Source organism: Hyla sarda, chromosome 6 (genome assembly GCF_029499605.1).
Source record: "Hyla sarda isolate aHylSar1 chromosome 6, aHylSar1.hap1, whole genome shotgun sequence".
Taxonomy (NCBI): domain Eukaryota; kingdom Metazoa; phylum Chordata; class Amphibia; order Anura; family Hylidae; genus Hyla; species Hyla sarda.
Window position 1 is genome coordinate 59,436,555 of NC_079194.1, and position 22,466 is coordinate 59,459,020.

General features: G+C 46.5%; 1 protein-coding gene across 2 annotated transcripts in view; it reads right to left on the reverse strand.

The window, feature by feature from the left end:
• ACO2 (aconitase 2) overlaps nucleotides 1-16,930 on the reverse strand; it is a 45,096-nt gene extending 28,166 nt beyond the window's left edge. The window contains exons 1-5 of one of the 2 annotated variants that reach the window (XM_056523851.1): nucleotides 16,871-16,930; nucleotides 16,554-16,703; nucleotides 7,021-7,163; nucleotides 6,665-6,923; nucleotides 6,474-6,566 (exon numbers count right to left, since the gene is read on the reverse strand). In XM_056523851.1, coding sequence (XP_056379826.1) covers nucleotides 6,474-6,566; nucleotides 6,665-6,923; nucleotides 7,021-7,163; nucleotides 16,554-16,703; nucleotides 16,871-16,915 — 690 coding nt within the window. In that variant the 5' untranslated portion in view covers nucleotides 16,916-16,930. Of the gene's footprint in view, nucleotides 1-6,473; nucleotides 6,567-6,664; nucleotides 6,924-7,020; nucleotides 7,164-16,263; nucleotides 16,403-16,553; nucleotides 16,704-16,870 lie in introns of those variants that run through there. The other variant, XM_056523852.1, reaches the window with a different exon arrangement.
• Between the last annotated feature and the right edge of the window lie 5,536 nt (nucleotides 16,931-22,466).

Consider the following 22,466-nt stretch of genomic DNA (forward strand, 5'->3'; position numbering starts at 1 on the left):
TACGAGCGTTGAGCATGGTGTGAATGACTTAGGAAGAGAACCCGCGGGCCCTCAAAACAGTGGTCTCAACCACCTCGCCGTCAAATGCAGCGACTAAATTGGGGTGGCAAAGAGGACCCTGAGAAAGTAGGTCCGGGCGGAGCGGAGGCCGCAGAGGAGCCTCGTCCAGGAGCCTTACTACGTCGGCGTACCACGACCTTCGAGGCCAATCTGGAGCTACCAGAATGGCGGAGCATCCTGGGAAGGAGCGGAAGAGGAGGGAACAGATAAGGTAGGGCGAACCCCGCCCAAGGAATCACTAGGGCGTCCATGGCCAGAGCCTGAGGGTCCCGGGACTTGGACACAAACTGAAGAATCTTCCGATTTTGCCGGGACGCAAAGAGGTCCACGTCCGGAATGCCCCAGAGGTCGCAGAGCTGCGCGAAGACCTCCGGATGAAGAGACCACTCGCTGGGGTCGGGAGAGGACCAACTGAGGAAGTCCGCTTCCCAGTTGAGCACTCCCAGAATGTGAATCGACGAAACGGCCGGAACTTTGTTCTCCGCCCAGGTGAGAATTTTGGTCACCTCGGCCATGGCTGCCGAGCTGCGAGTGCCGCCCTGACGATTTATGTACGCCACAGACGTGGCGTTGTCCGACTGAGCGCAGATCGGGCGGGACTGAAGACAGGACTCCCAATGAAGAAGACAAAGAAGAATCGCCCGTAATTCAAATATGTTTATCGGGAGAAGAGTCTCCGGGGGAGACCAGAGTCCCTGAACCGTCCAATCCCTGAACACACCGCCCCAGCCCGACAGGCTGGCATCCGTTGTAACAACCTGCCAGTGAAGGGGAAGAAAGGACCGCCCTTGGAGAAGAAGGGGGGAGCGGAGCCACCAGAGCAGGGACTGACGGACCCTGCGAGGGAGAACAATCTGATGATCGAGGGACAGGGGAGACCCGTTCCATCGAGAAAGAATCGCCAGTTGAAGGGGGCGGCAATGAAACTGGGCAAAGGGTACGGCCTCCATAGTTGCCACCATCTGACCCAGGACTTCCATACAAGTGCGGATGGAGATTGATACCTGGTCCGAAGGGAGCGGACCCCCGACCGGAGCGTCAGACGTTTGTCCGGAGGAAGACAAATTCGGGCAGAGGCCGTGTCGAATCGAAGTCCCAGGAAGGTTAGAGACTGGGTAGGGCAGAGGACTGACTTGTCTCAGTTGACCATCCACCCGAAGCGAGTCAGAGTGTGGAGAGTGACATCCAGATTCTCCAGAGTCTGGGCTCTGGTTGGAGCCTTGATGAGAAGGTCGTCCAGATAGGGTATCACCGAGATCCCCCTCGACCGTAACAGGCCCATCACTGGCGCAAGGATCTTTGTAAAGACCCGAGGAGCCGAGGCTAGACCAAAGGGGAGGGCCACGAATTGAAAGTGCCCCTCTGAACCGCAAAGCGGAAGTACAGATGATGGCCCGGAAATATTGGCACATGGAGGTAGGCATCCTTGATGTCCACCGATGAAAGAAACTCCCCTTGTTCCAGGGACACCACCACCGAACGGAGGGATTCCATTCTGAAGTAGCGGATGACAAGGTGACGGTTGAGACGCTTGAGGTCTAGGATTGGTCGCACAGAACAGTCCTTTTCAGGGACCACAAAAAGATTTTAATAGAAATCCTGAAAACGTTCCACTGGAGGAATGGGAACGATAACCCCCTGGAGAAGCGGAGACTGGAGAGCCGCTCAAAATTGCTTCGCCAGGAGGAGGAGACCAGGGGGCCCGGGATAGAAAGAAGCGATCCCTCGGAAGGGAGGCGAATTAGATCCGGTAACCGTTGGACACCACATCCCTGACCCAAGAGTCCTGAATGTGCGAAGTCCAGATGTCTAGGAAAAACAAGAGACGACATCCCAACCGAAAAGAAACCACGGGTGGGGGCCTCACTTCATGCAGAAGTGGGTTTGCGGTTGCCCGATTTCAGCACAAAATGTCCGGACCGGTTGGATTCCGACTTCCAAGACTGGCGTGCGCGGAACAAGGGAGCCTTCTTGTCCCGCGAGGGCGCCTGCCCGGACCCTTTACTGGGGCCAGAGGTCCGAAAGGACCAAAAAGGAAAAGGACTTCCTCTGGGAAGTAGGGCGAGCCTTATTTTGAGGTAACAAGGAACTCTTACCTCCCGTTGCTTCAGAAATAATCTCATCAAGGCGTTTGCCAAAAAGACGGCCACCCTTAAAGGGAAGCTCAGCGAGAGACCTTTTGAAAGCGGCATCCGCATTCCAAGCTTTAAGCCACAGAGCGGCAGAGAGCCGCTAGGTGACCCACAGCAAAGGCAGAACAACGGGCTGACTGCATGGAAGCTGTGCACAGAAAGTCCCCAGCTTTAGCGTATTGGAGAGCCAGAGCAGATAGATCCTCTGGGGGGGGGGGGGGGGGACCCACTGAGAGATCCTGATGGAGCTTTTGGCACCACTCCGACAGGTCCTTGGACACCCATGTCGAGGCGAAGATGGGAAGAGGAGAAGAGCCAGCTGCTTCAGAAGCGAACTTCGCTAAAGATTATACCTTCTTGTCCGCGGGATCCTTGAAGGCAGCGGCATCTGCCAGAGGCAGTGTAATCGCCTTAGAGATCCGGGAGATCTGGTATTGTGCCAAGGGACTGGCGCAAGGCGAATGTGGTGCCAATCTTCAAGAAGGGCTCTAGGTCTTCCCCAGGAAACTATAGACCGGTAAGTTTAACGTGCATTGTGGGTAAATTGTTTGAAGGACTTATAAGGGATTACATACAGGAATACATAGGGGATAATTGTATTATAAGTGATAGCCAGCATGGGTTTACTAAGGATAGAAGTTGTCAAACCAATCTAATTTGCTTTTATGAAGAGGTGAGTAGAAGCCTTGACAGAGGAATGGCTGTGGATATAGTGTTTCTGGATTTTGCCAAAGCATTTGATACTGTCCCTCACAGACGTCTGACAGGTAAGTTAAGGTCCTTGGGCTTGGAAACTTTAGTTTGTAACTGGATTGAACACTGGCTCATGGATCGTACCCAGAGAGTGGTGGTCAATGATTCGTACTCTGATTGGTCCCCGGTAATTAGTGGTGTACCCCAAGGTTCAGTACTGGGCCCGCTGTTGTTTAATTTATTTATCAATGATATAGAGGATGGTATTAACAGCTCTGTTTCTATCTTTGCAGATGACACCAAGCTTTGTAGCACGGTACAGTCTATAGAGGATGTGCATAAGTTACAGGATGACTTGGATAGACTAAGTGTCTGGGCATCCACTTGGCAAATGAGGTTCAATGTGGATAAATGTAAAGTTATGCATCTGGGTACTAATAACCTGCATGCATCGTATGTCTTAGGGGGGATTAAACTGTCAGAGTCACTGGTAGAGAAGGATCTGGGTGTACTTGTAGATCACAGACTACAGAATAGCATGCAATGTCAGGCTGCTGCTTCCAAAGCCGGCAGGATATTGGCATGTATAAAAAGAGGCATGGACTCAAGGGACAGGGACATAATACTCCCCCTTTATAAAGCATTGGTACGGCCTCACCTGGAATATGCTGTTCAGTTTTGGGCACCTGTCCATAAAAGGGACACTGCGGAGTTGGAAAGGGTGCAGAGACGCGCGACTAAACTAATATGGGGCATGGAACATCTTAGCTATGAGGAGCGATTAAAGGAGTTACAATTGTTTAGTCTTGAGAAGAGACGTTTAAGGGGGGATATGATAAACGTATATAAGTATATTAATGGCCCATACAAAAAATATGGAGAAAAACTGTTCCAGGTTAAACCCCCCCAAAGGACGAGGGGACACTCCCTCCGTCTGGAGAAGAAAAAGTTTAGTCTCAAGGGGCGACACGCCTTCTTTACCGTGAGGACTGTGAATTTATGGAACGGTCTACCTCAGGAACTGGTCACAGTAGGAACAATTAACAGCTTTAAAACAGGATTAGATACATTTATGGAACAAAATAACATTAATGCTTATGAAGAAATATAAAATCTCATCCCTTCCCCAATATCGCGCCACACCCCTACCCCTTAATTCCCTGGTTGAACTTGATGGACATATGTCTTTTTTCGACCGTACTAACTATGTAACTATGTAACTATGTAACTATTGGTGGATCCACTGAGGGAGGGGAAACCACCTTAGTGACAAAGTCCTTGTCAAATGGATAAAGTTCTTGAATTGACTTGATTCCCGGGAACCTCTTGTCTGGATGTTTCCATGCGGATTCCAGAATGTCGTCAAAGTCAGCGTGAGAGCTGAACATTTGAGGTGCTGGCTTAGCACGATGAAAGGATACTCCTGGATTGACATCCGAAGATCCTGGGTCCTCCAAGTGGAAGGTGTCTCTTAGGGCTGTCACCAATGAGTTCACCGTTGCAATTGAGTCTGAGCGGTCCTTGAGTCAGATGCCAGCTCGGAAGCCTCATCCACCAGATCACCAGGGGAATGTGAATGAGTAGAGGCAGTCCTGGAGGGGGGTGACCCAGAACGGGTACGCGGCTCTGGCGTAGCAGAGCGACGACTCCGAGAACGTCCTCTGGAGGAACGACGTTTGTGCCCAGAACAGAGGGGGGGGGCGGGACCCACGAGGGGACCGCTCACATCTATCAGAAGACTCAATGGAAGAGTCAGACGAGGCACCCCTAGCACGCTTATGAGAGCGTGAGGTACGGGGAGACGAGGAGCGGGCCCTCTCAGAGGTCCTACGCAGGGAAGACCCCTTCAAGGCAGACACCATTTCCAGGGAGGCCTCAGCCACCGAACGGGAGACTTGGGTCAAGTCAGCCATATACTGGGTCAGGGAAGAAACCCAGGCTGGAGGAGCGGCTCAACCCACTGGGACCGAAGGGGCATCAGGGGTCACCAGGCGGTCTGGGGGAGCAGTGGAGCAGGCAGGGCAAGAGGGCTCAGCACAGCCAGACATCTTGGTATTACAGAGCTTACAGATATAATAAGTCACTGAATTCCCAGGTTTCTGTTTGGAGGGAGGAACAGCTCTGGGTACGGACATAATGTGAGAAGATAGGAACTTTCTCACCCTGGTCTGTGTCCCGTCAGCTGCAGTGAGGAGAACTTGCTCCGTGCAGCCAGAGAGACTGACAGGCCAGCCAATAGCGAGGGAGGGACGTGCCTGAAGGCACACAGTAACAGACCCCTTCACATAGAAAATCGCACCCACGGCGCTGAAGCACCCGGCTCGTAGCAGCGCCGCGGCTGTCAGCTGCAAAAAGGCGCAGTAAGCATAACGAAGGGAAGCCGACGCTGAGAGCGCCTGGCCCGGAGCAGCGCCGCGGCCGACAGCTGCAAATAAGGCGCTGTAGTAGTTGCACCAACACACACACCCCCACAAACACCACATAATAAAGTGCCCCATACTATATTCCCCATAAAGTAAGGTGCTTTATAAGATATGCCCCCTCAGGTGCCATTGCTCCCCCAGCATAAGTGCAGCCCCTGTATAATCAAGCCCCATAAATGAAGGTGGGCCAAAACAGGGGGTCTCCAGAGGTTGCGAGTCCGTACCTATGGAGAAAAAAGGGGGGGGGGGGGGGGAAGTACTTACCTCAGTCAGAAGAACTTACCTAATGGAGTCTTCAGTCAGCTTTTGTCCCTGCATCACACCTGGCTGCTATGCGCGAGCGAGGCGAGCAGAGAAAAAGGGGGACCCGGACCCATGAGGTACCACCCAGACGCTGACCGTTGGCGAGGGGGGGGGGGTGAACAGCGCATATACGCAATGTCTGTGCCCCCTTACTCGCAATGGGGAAACAGGGAATCAGTCCCTGAGCCCCCACCTGAAAACGGAAAAGAAAAGGAATAAAAAACTAACACGTCCCTATACTAGGAAAATAAAAAAATCAGAAGACCTGGTCTGGAAAATCCAGACAATGTCCACCTCCTCAGACACTAAGCTTAAACTGACTAGCTCAGAGCCTGAAGGCGGGTATATCCTGCTGGGAGGAGCTGACTTTTTTTTTTATTACCATAGTGTCACACCTCCTTAGAGACCGCAGCCTACACCACGGTCTGTGTCCCCCCAATGGAGCCGATAGAGAAAAAGGGGCATTGCCCTTGAAACGTTGCAGAGTTACCTACCAGACCTGCAGTGAATGGAGACAGCCGCATAAGAGATTGCTGGTGCAGCTGCACATGAAAGCCAAAGAAGCCTGTTATGTCTCCTCTTAACACCTTGCAGACTGTATGACACGTCGATTGACTATTTGCTTGATTCCTGTATCTTTTGATGAAGCATAAATAAAGAAAGAAAAATTTTTGCATTCACATGAGCGTATGTACTTTTCTAAACTAAACAAAATTGATGACCACTTCAGTTTGTTACTCTTACTGTAGATTTGATCAATTCTACTTATTTTTAATTTACAAATCATTTTAATTTGGAACATCTGGATTAATCGTAGTGCACGGTACACTACATGAATAAAACAAAGTTCACCAGAACTCACCTGATGGATGATGCCTGACCCTGGTTTCCAAAAACCAACACCATATTTAGCCCCAGCACTTGACAAAAAGTTATACACTTCCTCGTTGATATCCTAAAGGTGACAACTTGCATTAATATGCATACAGGCAAGGCTATGAAACGGAAAGCTATATGCATGAAATTATGACTACAGACTGATTTGTCCCATACCTTCGCTCTCTTAAGATCCTTATCTCCACCAAGCTGGGCTTCAATCAAGTGGTCACAGTGGATAGTTGAAGGCACAGCCACTCTGGGCAACCCACTGCTAATAAACTGGAGCATGGCCATCTGGGCTGTGGCATCCTGCATAGCCACCCGGTCTGGTCGTAGCCGAAGGTAAGTCTTTCCACGCACTATATCCTGTTTAACTGGATCATCAAGATGGCCATAAACAATCTTCTCAGAAAGGGTAAGGGGTCGGTCCAAACTTAAAGTACAATAGGAAGAGACATTTAGCTTTTACTCATTTAACAAGAAGCAGAGATTATCTGGTAAAGTAACACGCACACATTCTATACACTTACCGCTTGCGGACGATATCTATGTTTTTTCCCAATTTTTCATACTGGATGTATTCATTGGGCTCAAAGTGGCTCATCGCCACTTTGGCCCTCTGGCATAGGACGGCTGAAATGTGGTACCTGCGAGCTCCATGGCCCAAGACTTGCTGTAAGTAGAAGGTAGAATGTTAAAGAGTACTATGGTTAATATCAATCCATATATTCTAAACTAACTCAGATGATATTCTCTAACTACTCCTAACACCCCTTCTGCCCTTAAAAAAAAAAATTGAGCTTCAAAAAGCTGTGTATCATACCTTTCCCCTTGCTCACATTGTGCGAGCTCCAGGCAGGAGAAAGTGGGCGTTCCCCAGCAGGCGCAACGTCACTGAAGCCTGTGAGAGCTGTGCCTCACCATGCCCCACATGCACTTCCTGAGTTTGGTCTCCTGCCAGGCCGGGAGGAGACCAAACTAATTGTTTGACTTGTGCAGGGAACAGAACAGAGCCACCTAGTGGCCATTTTTTTTGTCAATCATATTAAAAAAAGATATATAAAAGGTTGGGAATTTTAACATCAAGTAAATGGCAGAGTGTCTTAATTACATAAGGAACAATATATCAAAAGTTTAGTTTGGTGACAGGTACTCACTCTTTAAAGTTTAATAAAATATTACAATTTGTAGCCATTTTCAACAAGCTTTTCAAAACAGATTTATCAAACTCCTGTGGCTGACATGGAAGAAATTTATAGGAAATCAACTTCCATTCCTTTCTTACTGGCTTATAGGTGGCCATAGAAAAAACAACAACTACTCTATAGACAGAGGTTTTCCTCATAGATCATAGATTTAAAGAGAATATAGCGCAGTGTTTCCCAAACAGTGTGCCTCCAGCTGTTGCAGAACTACAGCTCCCAGCATGAGAGTTGTATTTTTTAAAACAGCTGTAGGCACATTGGTTGGGAAAGGCTGATGAAGGGTCACAAAATGATTTATTGCTTATCAAGTTTCTATGTTAAAGGGGTACTCCATTTATTTAATTTTTTTAAATCACCTGGTGACAAAATGTAACAGATTTGTAAATGACTTCTATTTAAAAAATCTTAATCCTTCCAGTACTTAGCTGCTGTATACTACAATTTGAATTTCCTTTCTGTCAGACCACAGTGCTCTCTGCTGACACCTCTCTCCATGTCAGGAACTGTCCAGAGCAGGAGCAAATCCCCATAGCAAACATATGCTGCTCTGGACAGTTCCTGACACGGACAGAGGTGTCAGCAGAGAGCACTGTGGTCAGACAGAAAGGAAATTCAAAAAGAAAAGAACTTCCTGTGGAGCATACAGCAGCTGATAAGTACTGGAACGATTAAGATTTTTAAATAGAAGTAATTTACAAATCTGTAACTTTATGGTACCAGGTGATTAAACCTCTTTAAAAAAGAAATAGAGTTCTATGTCATCACCTAAAGCAGGGGGTCAGTTTTTTTTTTTTGCAGTGGGGGCCACTTTATAATAAACTTAATTTTCTCCACAATTAAAAAAAAAATGCTGTAAGTATTAGGAGTGGAAAATAAACATTTACATATTCCTAATGTGTTCCATAACATGCCAATGTTTACATTTACTTGCACTATAAAAGTTCTATGGTCATTGGGGCACTTTTTTAAAATAAAGTACAGTGGTCCCTCAAGTTACAATATTAATTGGTTCTGGGACGACCAGTGTATGTTGAAACCATTGTATGTTGAGACCAGAACTCTATGGAAACCTGGTAATTGGTTCTAAAGGCACCAAAATGTCATCCAAAAAATAGGAAAAAGTGAAAATTAAAGAAAAATAAGTAGATAACTAATATAGATAAAGCAAATCCTTCCATATAAAAGTAAGAAAGATCTGCTGGGAGCTGTAACCACTGTCTATGTTAGTGTTTTCCCAAGCAGGGAGCCTCCAGCTGTTGCAAAACTACAACTCCCAGCATGCCCGGACAGCCAAAGGCTGTCCGGGCATGCTGGGAATTGTAGTTTTGCAACAGCTGGGGCCACCCTGCTTGGGAAACCCTGTCAATGTAGAGGACAGGAGCTTCTTCGGGGTACACACAATGTCCTAAAAAAGTAATGGAGTCGCCCTCACCTGGTGTCCAAAGGAGCAGCTTACCCTGGTACAGGTAAAGTGTACGGAACATGTAATACCTCCCTGTACTGTAGGGGGCGCTACCAGACACCAGTCAGTGCATGCACTTCAGTAATACAGGGGTTTTACCAGTGAATGCCCATTCTGATTGATCTGTTCTTCCAGCCATTGACACAGATCTGGACTGTCTGTAGCATTGTATGTTGAGTCTGGTTTCAACTTACGATGGTCCAGAAAAGACAATTGTATGTTGAAACTATTGTATGTTGAGGCCATTGTAAGTTGAGGGATCACTGTATAAGGTCCATATACCATTTTAAATAGTATATGGACTGGGGAACAAGGAAATTTCGGCCGCTGAATTACAGACTGAAAGTGGTGTTTCTGATCCAAAAGAGATATTGGGGCTGAAAGTATTGGTTTACTTGGCAACACAAAAAAGGGTGGAAGGAGGATGAGACGTCCAGCAGAAGTGCCCAACACCATGCTGCGGCTGGGAGGAAGCCATAAAGACCACCCCTGCAAAGATACACCTGCACACAGAGGGCTAAGAAAACTAATTTTGGGCTATTTTAATTTTCGGTCCATAATGTTTCAATTTGGAGCAACACTAATGAGTTTGTGGTCATTGAGGTATTTGTGCAGTGATCTATAGTCTTTATTAATAGCATTTTCAGTTCTATTTAACTTTTTGGTTGCTTTTACTGGAATGTTAAAGGGACCCATATACAGTGATCCCTCAACTTACAATGGCCTCAACATACAATGGTCTTTTCTGGACCATTGTCAGTTGAAACCAGACTCAACATACAATGTACGGACAGTCCAGATCAGTGAAACGTGTCAATGGCTGGAAGAACCGACCAATCAAAATGGGCATTCGCTGGTAAAACCCCTGTATTACTGAAGTGCATGCACTGACTGATGTCTGGTAGCGCCTCCTACAGTACAGGGTGGTATTACATGTTCTGTACTCTTTACCTGTATTACTGAAGTGCATGCACTGACTGATGTCTGGTAGCGCCCCCTACAGTACAGGGAGGCATTACATATTCTGTACACTTTACCTGTGCCAGGGTTACCTGCTCCTTTGGACACCAGGTGAGGGCGACTCCATGTTACTTTTTTAGGACACTATGTACTGTACAGGACCCTGAAGAAGCTCCTGTCCTCTACATAGACCAGTGTTTCCCAAGCAGGGTGGCCCAGCTGTTGCAAAACTACAACTCCCAGCATGCACGGACAGCCTTTGGCTGTCCGGGCATGCTGGGAGTTGTAGTTTTGCAACAGCTGGAGGCTCCCTGCTTGGGAAACCCTGACATAGACAATTTTTTAAAGCTCCCAGCAGATCTTTCCTACTTTTATATGTAGGATTTGCTTTATCTATATTTGTTATCTACTTATTTTTCTTTAATTCTAACATTTTCCTATTTTTGGATGACTTTTTGGTGCCTTTAGAACGAATTACCAGGTTTCCATAGAGTTATGGTCTCAACATACAATGGTTTCAACATACAATGGTCATCCCAGAACCAATTAATATTGCAACTTGAGGGACCACTGTACAGCAATCCTGGCATTGAGTTTATGGCATTTATCACTTATGGCCCCATTCAATGGAAATGAGCAGAGCCCTAGATTTCTGCAGTTCTTCCATACAGAATGACAATTATTTGTCACATATCAAATACATTTAAGAAAGAAAAAAAAAAAAAAAACAAGGAACACTTAACTACCCCAATGTTTTCCAAACAAAGTGTGCCTACAGCTGTTGCAAAACTACAACCACCAGCATGCTGGGAGTCATAGTTTTGCAACAGCTGGAGGCACACTGTTTGGACAACACTGCTCTACTCCCTGGTTCTGAGAAGAGGGGTAGGAACAGGACCTGCCTGCTCTGCCAATCATTTGATGCAGTGGTGTTCTTCCTTAGCGACTGGCCGAGCGGGCAGGTCCTGTTTAGTCTCCTCATCTTGGAAGCACAGAGAAAAGACCAGCAGAGAGAGTGACCGAAATCCTTGGAACAGGGGCTGAGGAGGACCAGGGGTGGTAAGTATCACTTATAAAATATAATAATACTTCCCAAACATGCAAAAAATAAAATAAAAAAACACCAAAAAAAAACCTGAAAATTACTTTAGGAAGTAAGGGGGAGATTTATCAAAGGAAAACGTGCCCAGTTGCCCATAGCAACCAATTTAGATGGCTTTCATTTTTCAGAGGCCTTGTTAAAAATGAAAGACGCAATCAACTTTCCTCTCCATAAGTTGTGATAAATCTCCTTCAAAGTCACTACTGAGGACCCTTTTTCCCACCTTAATTGTCTATTCACACGTACAGTATTCTGCGCAGATTTTCTGCTGCAGATTTCAATGTAAACTGAATGACAGAACACCGCTTCAAATCCTGCGCATCCAATCTGCACAGAATACTGCACGTGTGAATAGACCCTAAGGATACGTTCACACGTACAGGAACTGCTGTATATTTTTGCTGCATATTTTGTGCAGCTGATTTTGCTACCCATTAAGTTCAATGGACAGCAAAATCAGCTGCAGAAAATATGCAGCAGATCTTGTACATGTGAAAATACCTTTACAATCTCTGGTCTTATGTGATACATGAGGCATTAATAGTTGCTATGAAGGGCAAGCTAAAGCAGGAGACTGCTGCACCCACAATGGGTACATGTATGCCATAAATCTCAGGGCAGAGATGGCGAGGCACAGGGGGAGCGGTGCCAAGTCTATTGTGAAATATTCCTCCCCATCAGAACAATAACAGATGAGCACCGTTCAGTATATGAGAGAGGATCGGAGCTGTGTGTCACAATAACAGACATGTTTATTCATATACACCAAGGGGGAGATTTATCAAAACCTGTGCAGAGGAAGAGTGGTGCAGTTGCCCATAGCAACCAATCAGATTGCTTCTTTCATTTTCCACAGGCCTCTAAAGAGGCCTGTGGAAAATGAAAGAAGCAATCTGATTGGTTGCTATGGGCAACTGCACCACTCTTCCTCTGCACAGGTTTTGATAAATCTCCCCCCAAGAGTATTTCCAATACCAGTGAAATCTGGAGATTTGTTAAATCTGGAAACATAATAAAAACCCACATAAATCAGCAGTATTATGGCTGTCATAATACCGACCTACAGTATACACCGCAGTAATGAAACCATGTGCAGTTGCCAATAGCCAATTTTTGCAGGTAAAATTGTGGTACAGTGATCCCTCAACATACAATGGCCTCAACATACAATGGCCTTTTCTGGACCATTGTAACTTGAAACCAGACTCAACATACAATGTTATGGAATCTGCGAAACGTCTCAATGGCTGGATGAACCGACCAATCAGAATGGATATTTCACTGGTAAAACCCACTGTATTCCTTAAGTGTATGCACTTACTGGTGTCTGGTAGCGCCCCCTACAGTACAGGTAGGTATTACATGTTCTGTACTCTTTACCTGTGCCAGGGTTAGCTCCTTTTTTTTTTAAGGACATTGCGTGTTCTGTACATTGCGTGTTCTGTACATTGCGTGTTCTGTACAAGATTAAAGATAAATGAGTAGATAACTAATATAGATAAAGCAAATCCTTCCATATAAAAGTAATAAAGATCTGCTGGGAGCTGTAATCACTGTCCAGGCATGCTGGGAGTTGTAGTTTTGCAACATCTGGAGGCACCCTGGTTGGGAAACACTGGTCTATGTAGAGGACAGGAGCTTCTTTATGGTCCTGTACAGAACACGCAATGTCCTTAAAAAAAAAAAAATAGACAGTGATTACAGCTCCCAGCAGATCTTTATTACTTTTATATGGAAGGATTTGCTTTATCTATATTAGTCATCTACTCATTTATCTTTAATCTTCACTTTTTCCTATTTTTGGATGACATTTTGGTGGCTTCAGAACAAAATACCAGGTTTCCATAGAGTTCTGGTCTCAACATACAATGGTTTCAACATACAATGGTCGTCCTGGAACCAATTAATATTGTAACTTGAGGGACCACTGTATTGCCACGGTGGGCTGCAGCATGAGAACATCACCTGGACTTGTATTTCAGCACTAAAAAAATTTTATACCTCAGATGGTTTTTTGACAAATGACTAGGGGACAGGGTACTTTAACTTAAAAAGCATACTTACCTGCCCCTATTCAACACCACTGTGTTCCGACTTTGTAACCCATTGCTTATTTTGTCATCCTAACCCTGCAGGACATCCCTGCTCAGCCCATCAGTGTTCACAGCAAGTGACTGGTGGAGCGGGAATTCCCAGCATGGTCAGCACATCAGAGGAAGCAGCGGAGGGCAACAGTGACCTATTGGAACAGCAGCAATGGGGGACCATGGCAGGCAGGCACACTTTTCACTATTTTAATGCGATATGACTTAGGGGGAGATTTATCAAAATCTGTGTAGGGGAAATGTTGACCAGTTGCCCATAGAAACCAATCAGCCTGTAAAGAAATAAAAGCAACCTGATTGGTTACAAAGGGCAACAGGTAAACTATCAGAAAACGTCTGGTGCATGGAACTCACTGGGCATCATACAAATGTCTCTGCAACTGTACCCCCTGGTGTAAGCTGCAAACACCAATCTTTGCAGAACGAGCAGGAGACACCCACTCTGCTTACACTTTAAGGGTACGTTCACACGAGCTGGTGAAGGCCCGCTCTATGCTGTCTTATGTGCCTGCAATACGCCGCTACGAGCAGACACACTGGGATGTGTGAGTCGCAGTATACTCACATCGCCGGAGCTCTCTGCCTAGCTCAGAGCAGGGAGAGCGACCGCGATGTCCGAGTACGCCGCGCACATAGCTGCAGTGCGTCTATTCGTCGCGGCGTATTGCCGCTGCGAGCAGACACACTGGGATGTGTGAGTCGCAGTATACTCACACATCGCGGGAGCTCTCTGCCTAGCTCAGAGCAGGGAGAGCGACCGTGATGTGCGAGTACACCGCGCACATAGCTGCAGTGCGTCTATTCGTCGCGGCGTATTGCCGCTACGAGCAGACACACTGGGATGTGCGAGTCGCAGTATACTCACACATCGCGGGAGCTCTCTGCCTAGCTCAGAGCAGGGAGAGCGACCGCGATGTCCGAGTACGCCGCGCACATAGCTGCAGTGTGTATTCATCGCAGCGTATTGCCGCTACGAGCAGACACACTGGGATGTGTGAGTCGCAGTATACTCACACATCGCGGGAGCTCTCTGCCTAGCTCAGAGCAGGGAGAGCGGCCGCGATGTGCGAGTACACCGCGCACATAGCTGCAGTGCGTCTATTCGTCGCGGTGTATTGCCACTACGAGCAAGCAAATGTACAAGCATAGAGCGGGGCCTTCATCAGCGGATCCGCAGCGTAAAGTACGCTGTAAATCAGCTCGTGTCAACGTACACTAAGGGTACATCCACATTGCGGAATCTTTGCTCCCTGAATTCAGCAAGCGGAGATTCCTATGGCGGCCGCCGCTGAAAATACTTCGGCAGTAGGACAGCGGGGGCACTGACCGTCACCACTGATGTCTATGTGGTGCTCGCGGACTTCCACACAAAGAATGAACATGTCCGCAGTGTGAACGGGTCTCGCAGAAGACGTTCACACTGATGGAAACGTTCACTGTGCGGTATTCCACAGTGTGAACGTACCCTAAGATATGACTTGTTGAAAATCAGGAAGAAAAAGAAAAGGGGGGGGTTACCCACCACCCCTGAATGGACTACTCCTTTAAATATCAGCCTGTAGGAGACATTTAAAGGTGTTTTCCAGCAATATGATCGGGTCTAGGAAGGAATGTGCCATCACCAGCAGGAAGGAGAAGTAAATGTCCTTCCTTTCTATTTGAGATGTCCCGATACTCGACATTTGTACAAGTACAAGAATCCATCACAATAACTACAGATCATAAAGACCATGGGGGGGGGTATTTATCAATTTTGCCTGTTGAAAGTTTATTTTTACCTTTTTTTTCTCACTTTGGTTTTCGTGGACATGCACCAAATGTATCATTTGGTGCAAGTTGTTAGTAACTTGGGCGCAAATGTTGAAATCATCCGTTCACAGCGCCTTTTACACAGAACTTACCGCCACAGAGGACGCGTATTTTACCCTGTAGAGCAGCCATTTCGGGGTCCCTCCTGCAGTATATCAGCAAGCGACATGAGGTATTTTCTTTTGTGGGGTTTATAGCCGCCATGTGAAATGGATTTTATTTTTAACTTGTGGTTTTTCTTTTTCCTGACCCTGTGTGGCCATGTCTAATGCTGGCTCAACGGAGGGTGAAGGTCGCTCAGAGGCAACTATGTCGCAGGATAGTATTGCGATATCCTAAAGTATGTGTCAGTGAGGGCCTCATGTTCAAGACTCCACAGTCTAGGGCAGCGTTTCCCAGTCAGCATGCCTCCAGCTGTTGCAAAACTACAACTCCCAGCATGCCCGGACAGCCGTTGGCTGTCCGGGCATGCTGGGAGTTGTAGTTTTGCAACAGCTGGAGGCACATTGGTTGGAAAAAACACTGCTCTAGAGCTACCTCTGCTGTCACATGACAAAAAAAAAAAAAGTTGTTATATTGGTAGTAGAGATGAGCGAACTTACAGTAAATTCGATTCGTCACAAACTTCTCGGCTCGGCAGTTGATGGCTTTTCCTGCATAAATTAGTTCAGCTTTCCGGTGCTCCCGTGGGCTGGAAAAGGTGGATACAGTCCTAGGAGACTCTTTCCTAGGAATGTATCCACCTTTTCCAGCCCACCGAAGCACAGGAAAGCTGAACTAATTTATGCAGGAAAAGCCAGCAACCGCCGAGCCGAGAAGTTCGTGACGAATCGAATTTACTGTAAGTTCGCTCATCTCTAATTGGTAGTGAAGAATAAAAAATAAAAAAATAAATAAAATAAAAATAGTACTCATTCTCTTAAAAATGGACATCCTGACTTTTTAATATTCTTTATCCACTTTTGAATTTTGTTTCAAAAGTTCCATAAAGATCCGCGGTGATTTCTAATATAAATCTAGTAGAGAAGCTCTGAGAACAAATCCCACATCCCCCTCCAGGTTTCGCCCTCCAATACTCCCCTGAGGTCACTGCCGTAGGACATCCCCCATATTCGGGCCTCCCCGATCACCTTGGGGTCACCTTGATCCCTGCGCCAGTACAGACAAAGCGGCTCCCCCGGAATATACCGCAGCCAGCCGACTACTGCAGCGCACCGCTGTCGGCAGATGTCCGTTGCCATGGATACAAGTGAGGGTCACCTACAGGCGCAGAACACCGCCACCACATGGCACCGACCATGCCGCCCCCGCGCCCTCTGCCACAATACAGACACGGCGGATTGCGACCCAGTCGCCCGTGCGGCTAATTGTAACTACTAGCGGCGTATCGCCACGGCTCCCGAACGACGTGTCCGCTCACCTGGATCCGGCCAGCTAGGAGACAGTAGGACGCCATTTTGTTCACTGACAAAGATGTTGTCACATGACGTGACGTCACGTCGTAGCGCTTCTTATAGACTGTGAAATGGGCGGAGTGTGGGAGGGGCGAGGGGCGTGGCCAGAGAAGGTCCTGTCAGATAGATAAGAAATAGTCAAAGAATATTTATCAGAAACCTGTATATATTAATATGAGATGACGATAGGGTCGGGAAACGGGTTTTATTGGGGCGTTTAGGACACTGACTGTGGTATGTGTATATTGTATTATAATACTATGGCGAGTGAGTTGTTACCGACCTGCAAGGATATTGGAGAGACTGTACTTAGTGAAGGTGACCGCATGTGTCCTTGTGTGACAGCAGTATATAGTGACAGCCTATTGCTTCGCCATCATCATTATCGTCATCACAGTGTATTACAGCTACAGATCATGTACCTGCGCACATAATATTGGGGAGATTTATCAACACCTGTCCAGAGGAAAAGTTGCTGAGTTGCCCATAGCAACCAATCAGATTGCTTCTTTCATTTTTGAAAAGGCCTCTGAAAAATGAAAGCAGCGATCTGATTGGTTGCTATGGGAGACTCAGCAACTTTTCCTCTGGACACGTTGTGATAAATCTCCCCCTAGTGTAAAGAAAATACAGTGACCCCCCCCCGACCTACGATGGCCCCGACATATGATCATTTCAACATACGATGGCCTCTCAGAGGCCATGGCATGTTGAAGGCAGCATCAACATACGATGCTTTTGTATGTCGGGGCCATCGTATAAATGGCTATCCGGCAGCGAAGGCTGCCACCGGATAGCCGTTTATGGTGCCCCGTGTGCTCTGGTGATGGTCTCCTACCTGTCCTCGGGGAACCGGCGCGTCCTCTTCGGGATCCCCTGCATCGCCGGCGCTCTCCATCGTCGTCATCACGTCGCTGCGCACGCTGTCCCGTCATCCAATAGGAGTGGCGTGCGTAGTGACGTGATGGCGGCCACGTGAGAGCAATGATCCCGGGGAAGCAGAGACGTCCGGAGCGGCGGGGACAGGTGAGTACAGCTTCCTATACTTTACATTGCACGGATCCCTCAACATACAGTGGTCCATCAACATATGATGGTAATTCGTTCCAAACGAGCCATCGTTTGTCGAATCCATCGTATGTTGAGGGATTCGTGCAATGTAAAGTATAGGAAGCTGTACTCACCTGTCCCCGCCGCTCGCGATGGTGTCACCGCCGCTCCCGATGGTGACCCCGGGCCTCCGCTGGGCTCTCCTGGTCTTCTCCGGTCCTCTGCTGTCTTCCGCAAGGCCTTGCTGGGCCTGCGTAGCGACGTCATTACGCCGCTGCGTACGCTATTCCTATTGGATGACGTGCGCAGCAGCGTATTGACGTCACCGGAGAGGGCCGAGAAGACACCGGAAGACCAGCGCTGGACCCGGAGGGCACCCCGGAGCATCGTGGAGGGGTAAGTAATACTTACCGCACCACACGGGGAACATTAAGCTGCTATCCGGCAGCAGCTTAAGCATTTTGTGCTGCCGGATAGCACTTAATGTGATGGCCCCGACATAAAAAAGCATCATATGCGGTGGCCTCTGAGAGGCCATCGTATGTCGATTTGATCATATGTCGAGGCCATCGTAGGTCGGGGGTCACTGTACGATGGTTTCAACAAACAATGGTTCATTTGGAACGGATTACCATCGTATGTTGAGGGACCACTGTATTACAAAACTCTGTTGCCCATAGGAACCAATCACAGCGCAGTTTTCATTTATGACAGTGCATTTGAAAAATGAAAGCTGCCCTGTGATTGGTTCCAATGATTTATCATACTGTAATTGGATACTAGGGTTAATTGTGCTGTGATTGGTTGCAATGGTTGGTTGCTCTGTAATTGGTTGCTATGGTCGGTTGCGCTGTGGTTGCTATGGTTAATTGCACTGTGACTGGTTGTTATAGTTGGTTGTGCTGTGATTGCTTGTAATGGTTGGTTGCACTTTAGTTACAATGGTTTATTGCACTGTGATTGCTTGCAATGGTTGGTTGCACTGTGGTTGCTAAGGTTAATTGAGCTTTGACTGGTTGCTATGGTTGGTTGCACTGTGATTGCTTTCAATGGTTGTATGCACTGGTGAATGCTATGGTTAAAAGGGGTAAACCAGTGGGAAATTAATTTTTAAATCAACTGATGCCACAAAGTTAAACAGATTTGTAAATTACTTCTATTAAAAAATCTTAATCCTTAATTCTTTTTGAATTTCTTTTCTGTCTGACCACAGTGCTCTCTGCTGACACCTCTGTCCATGTCAGGAACTGTCCAGAGCAGGAGAGGTTTGCTATGGGAAATTGTTCCTGCTCTGGACAGTTCCTGACATGGACAGAGGTGTCAGCTGATAAGTGCTGGAAGGAATAAGATTTTCAAATAGAAGTCATTCATAAATTTGTTTAACTTTCTGGCACCAGTTGATTTAACGCACCAGGACGTACATTTACGTCCTGTGCATAACCGCGGGCATCGGAGCAATGCCCGTGTCATGCGCGGCTGATCCCGGCTGCTGATTGCAGCCAGGGACCCGCCGGCAATGGCCGACGCCCGCGATCTCGCGGGCGTCCGCCATTAACCCCTCAGGTGCCGGGATCAATACAGATCCCGGCATCTGCGGCAGTGCGCGATTTGAATGAATGATCGGATCGCCCGCAGAGCTGCTGCGGGGATCCGATCATTTATAACGCCGCACGGAGGTCCCCTCTCCTTCCTCCGTACGGCTCCCGGCATCTCCTGCTCTGGTCTGTGATCGAGCAGACCAGAGCAGAAGATCACCGAAAACACTGATCTGTTCTATGTCCTATACATAGAACAGATCAGTATTAGCAATCAAGGTATTGCTATGAATAGTCCCCTATGGGGACTATTCAAGTGTTAAAAAAAATGTTAAAAAATGTAAAAGTAAAAGTAAAAAAAAGTGAAAAATTCCCTCCCACAATAAAAAAGTAAAACGTCCGTTTTTTCCTATTTTACCCCCAAAAAGCGTAAAAAATTTTTTATGGACATATTTGGTATCGCCGCGTGCGTAAATGTCCGAACTATCAAAATAAAATGTTAATGATCCCGTACGGTGAACGGCGTGAACGAAAAGAAAAAAAAAAGTCCAAAATTCCTACTTTTTTAATACATTTTATTAAAAAAATTTATAAAAAATGTATTTAAAGTTTTTTATATGCAAATGTGGTATCAAAAAAAAGTACAGATCATGGCGCAAAAAATGAGCCCCCATACCGCCACTTATACGGAAAAATAAAAAAGTTAGAGGTCATCAAAATAAAGGGATTATAAACGTACTAATTTGGTTAAAAAGTTTGTGATTTTTTTTAAGCGCAACAATAATATAAAAGTATGTAATAATGGGTATCATTTTAATCGTATTGACCCTCAGAATAAAGAACACATGTCATTTTTACCATAAATTGTACGGCGTGAAAACGAAACCTTCCAAAATTAGCAAAATTGTGTTTTTCGTTAAAATTTCCCCACAAAAATAGTGTTTTTTTGTTGCGCCATACATTTTATGATATAATGAGTGATGTCATTACAAAGGACAACTGGTCGCGCAAAAAACAAGCCCTCAACTAGTCTGTGGATGAAAATATAAAAGAGTTATGATTTTTAGAAGGTGAGGAGGAAAAAATGAAAACGTAAAAATTAAATTGTCTGAGTCCTTAAGGCCAAAATGGGCTGAGTCCTTAAGGGGTTAAGCATTCCCAGATCATCACCTATCCTTCCCCAAATTTTATAGTGGGTGTGAACCCCTAAAAGCCACAGTGTCTCACACAGACTGTGAGATTTTGTAATGTTGGCATCTTCTGTCGTACCGTGTGTCCTGGTACTCACTGGCGCCAAGCCGAATTCTCTGCTCCACATCTCCACTGTAGGCCCTGGGCTTCCTCCTCTGGACTCACTGATGTTGCTTCTACCACTGCTGTCCTCTAGGGTCACTTGCAAGCACTGGCTGTAACTTTAAGGGGAACTTCAGTGCTTAAAGGGGTTATCCACCTTAAGGTGACAATAGAACTTACCTGCCAGACAGTAATAGACATGCTTAGAAAGGATCCATGCTTGTGTTGGAGCAAAATGGCTGTGTTGTTAGTCCACCATAACGCTGCTTTTTGTGAACTAGCTATTTCCTGACCTTTGCCTGTTACCGGACTTTGTCTCTCTCTGATCATGCTTGTACCTTGTTGCTTCTCCATTGCATGACCTGGACTGTCGACGGTGCCACTGTATGCTTAGTTCTGCTGCAAACGCAGAGTCAGAGATGCTACATTGGATTATGTTTGCTGCGCTATTACATCCACAGTGTCAGCTCACCCTCCTGCCGGTATCCCTTGTGCTTGGCACCAGTGCATTCTGGACTGCATGGCAATTCAGCTTCCACATCCTGGGGAAGGATAAAGGGTGAAAACCAGGGGGTCCACACTCCTTGGGACGTTACAGGACGTTACAGACTTGGTGGAGGATCTCTAATGATCTGGGGATGTTTTGGCAAGGCTGGAATCAGGCATATTTGTCTTTGTGAAGGATGCATGAATCAAGCCAAGTACAAGGTTTCCTGGAAGAGGAGGGAACGTCACTTGTCAGTGTCTCACTGAGGCTAATTTTCTACTTGTTTTTTGTCCTGCGTTTTTTGGGTTGAAAAAAACGCATGAAAAAACACCAGTGCAATGTCATGCGTCTGGCGTCTTTTCTGGCGTTTTTTCATTTGTGTGGAAATTGCATTTTTGGCACCTTTGGCATTTTTTTTGGTACCCAAAAAGGATGCAGTAGTGATGGAAAAAAATGTATTTAACGAAATATAAAGTTTTTATGATTACATTTTAATACATTTTTAATAAAGTGTGTGTGTTTCCCTTTTTTTTTTTTTTTTTAGGTAGTACTACTACTCCCAGCATGGAACAGACTATTCCATGAAGGGAGTAGTAGTACCTGTACTAATAGACATATCGCCCCGGGTGATAGTCCTGACACCCGATGCGATCGTCCATAATATAGCAGAGATGCGGCTGTATACAGCGTTCGCATCTCTGCTCTGTACTCCGGCCAGTCACTCACTCATTCATATTTTCCGCCCAGAGGGGTGATTGGCCAGATGGTTTTAGCCAATTACCACTCTCTGAGGGAAATATTAATGAGTGAGTGGCCAGCCAGAGTATAGTTCAGAGATGCGGAGTGCAGGAGAAAGCCGCTCTGCATCTCTGCTATAGACAGGACGATCACAGCGGGTGTCAGTAGTGATACCCGCTGTGATCTGTTCTTACCTGCAGGTACTACTACTCCCAACATGGAGCACACTCTGCTTCATGCTGGGAGCTGTAGTACCTGCAGTAATAGACAGATCGCAGCGAGTGTAACTTCTGACACTCACTGCGATCTGTCTATTAATGCAGGTACTACAGCTCCCAGCATGGAGCAGAGTGTGCTCCATGTTGGGAGTAGTAGTACCTGCAGTTAAGGAAAGATCACAGCGGATGTCACTCCTGACACCCGCTGTGATCCTCCTGTATAATGTATAGATGCGGCCGACCGCTCTTCTATGGTCTCCTGCACTGACGTATATGTATATATATATATATATATATATATATATATATATATATATATACACCTATTCATATTTCCTCCAGAGAGCTGTGATTGGCTGGAACCATCTGAACAATCACAGCTCTCTGCGGGAAATTTGAATAGTTGTATATATACGGCAGTCCAGGGGACCATAGAAGAGCGGCCGCCGCATCTATACATTATACAGGAGGATCGCAACGGGTGATCTGTCAATTAGTACAGGTACTACTACTCCCATCATGAAACATTTTTATTATTGTCGGCTACATTTTTAGGTC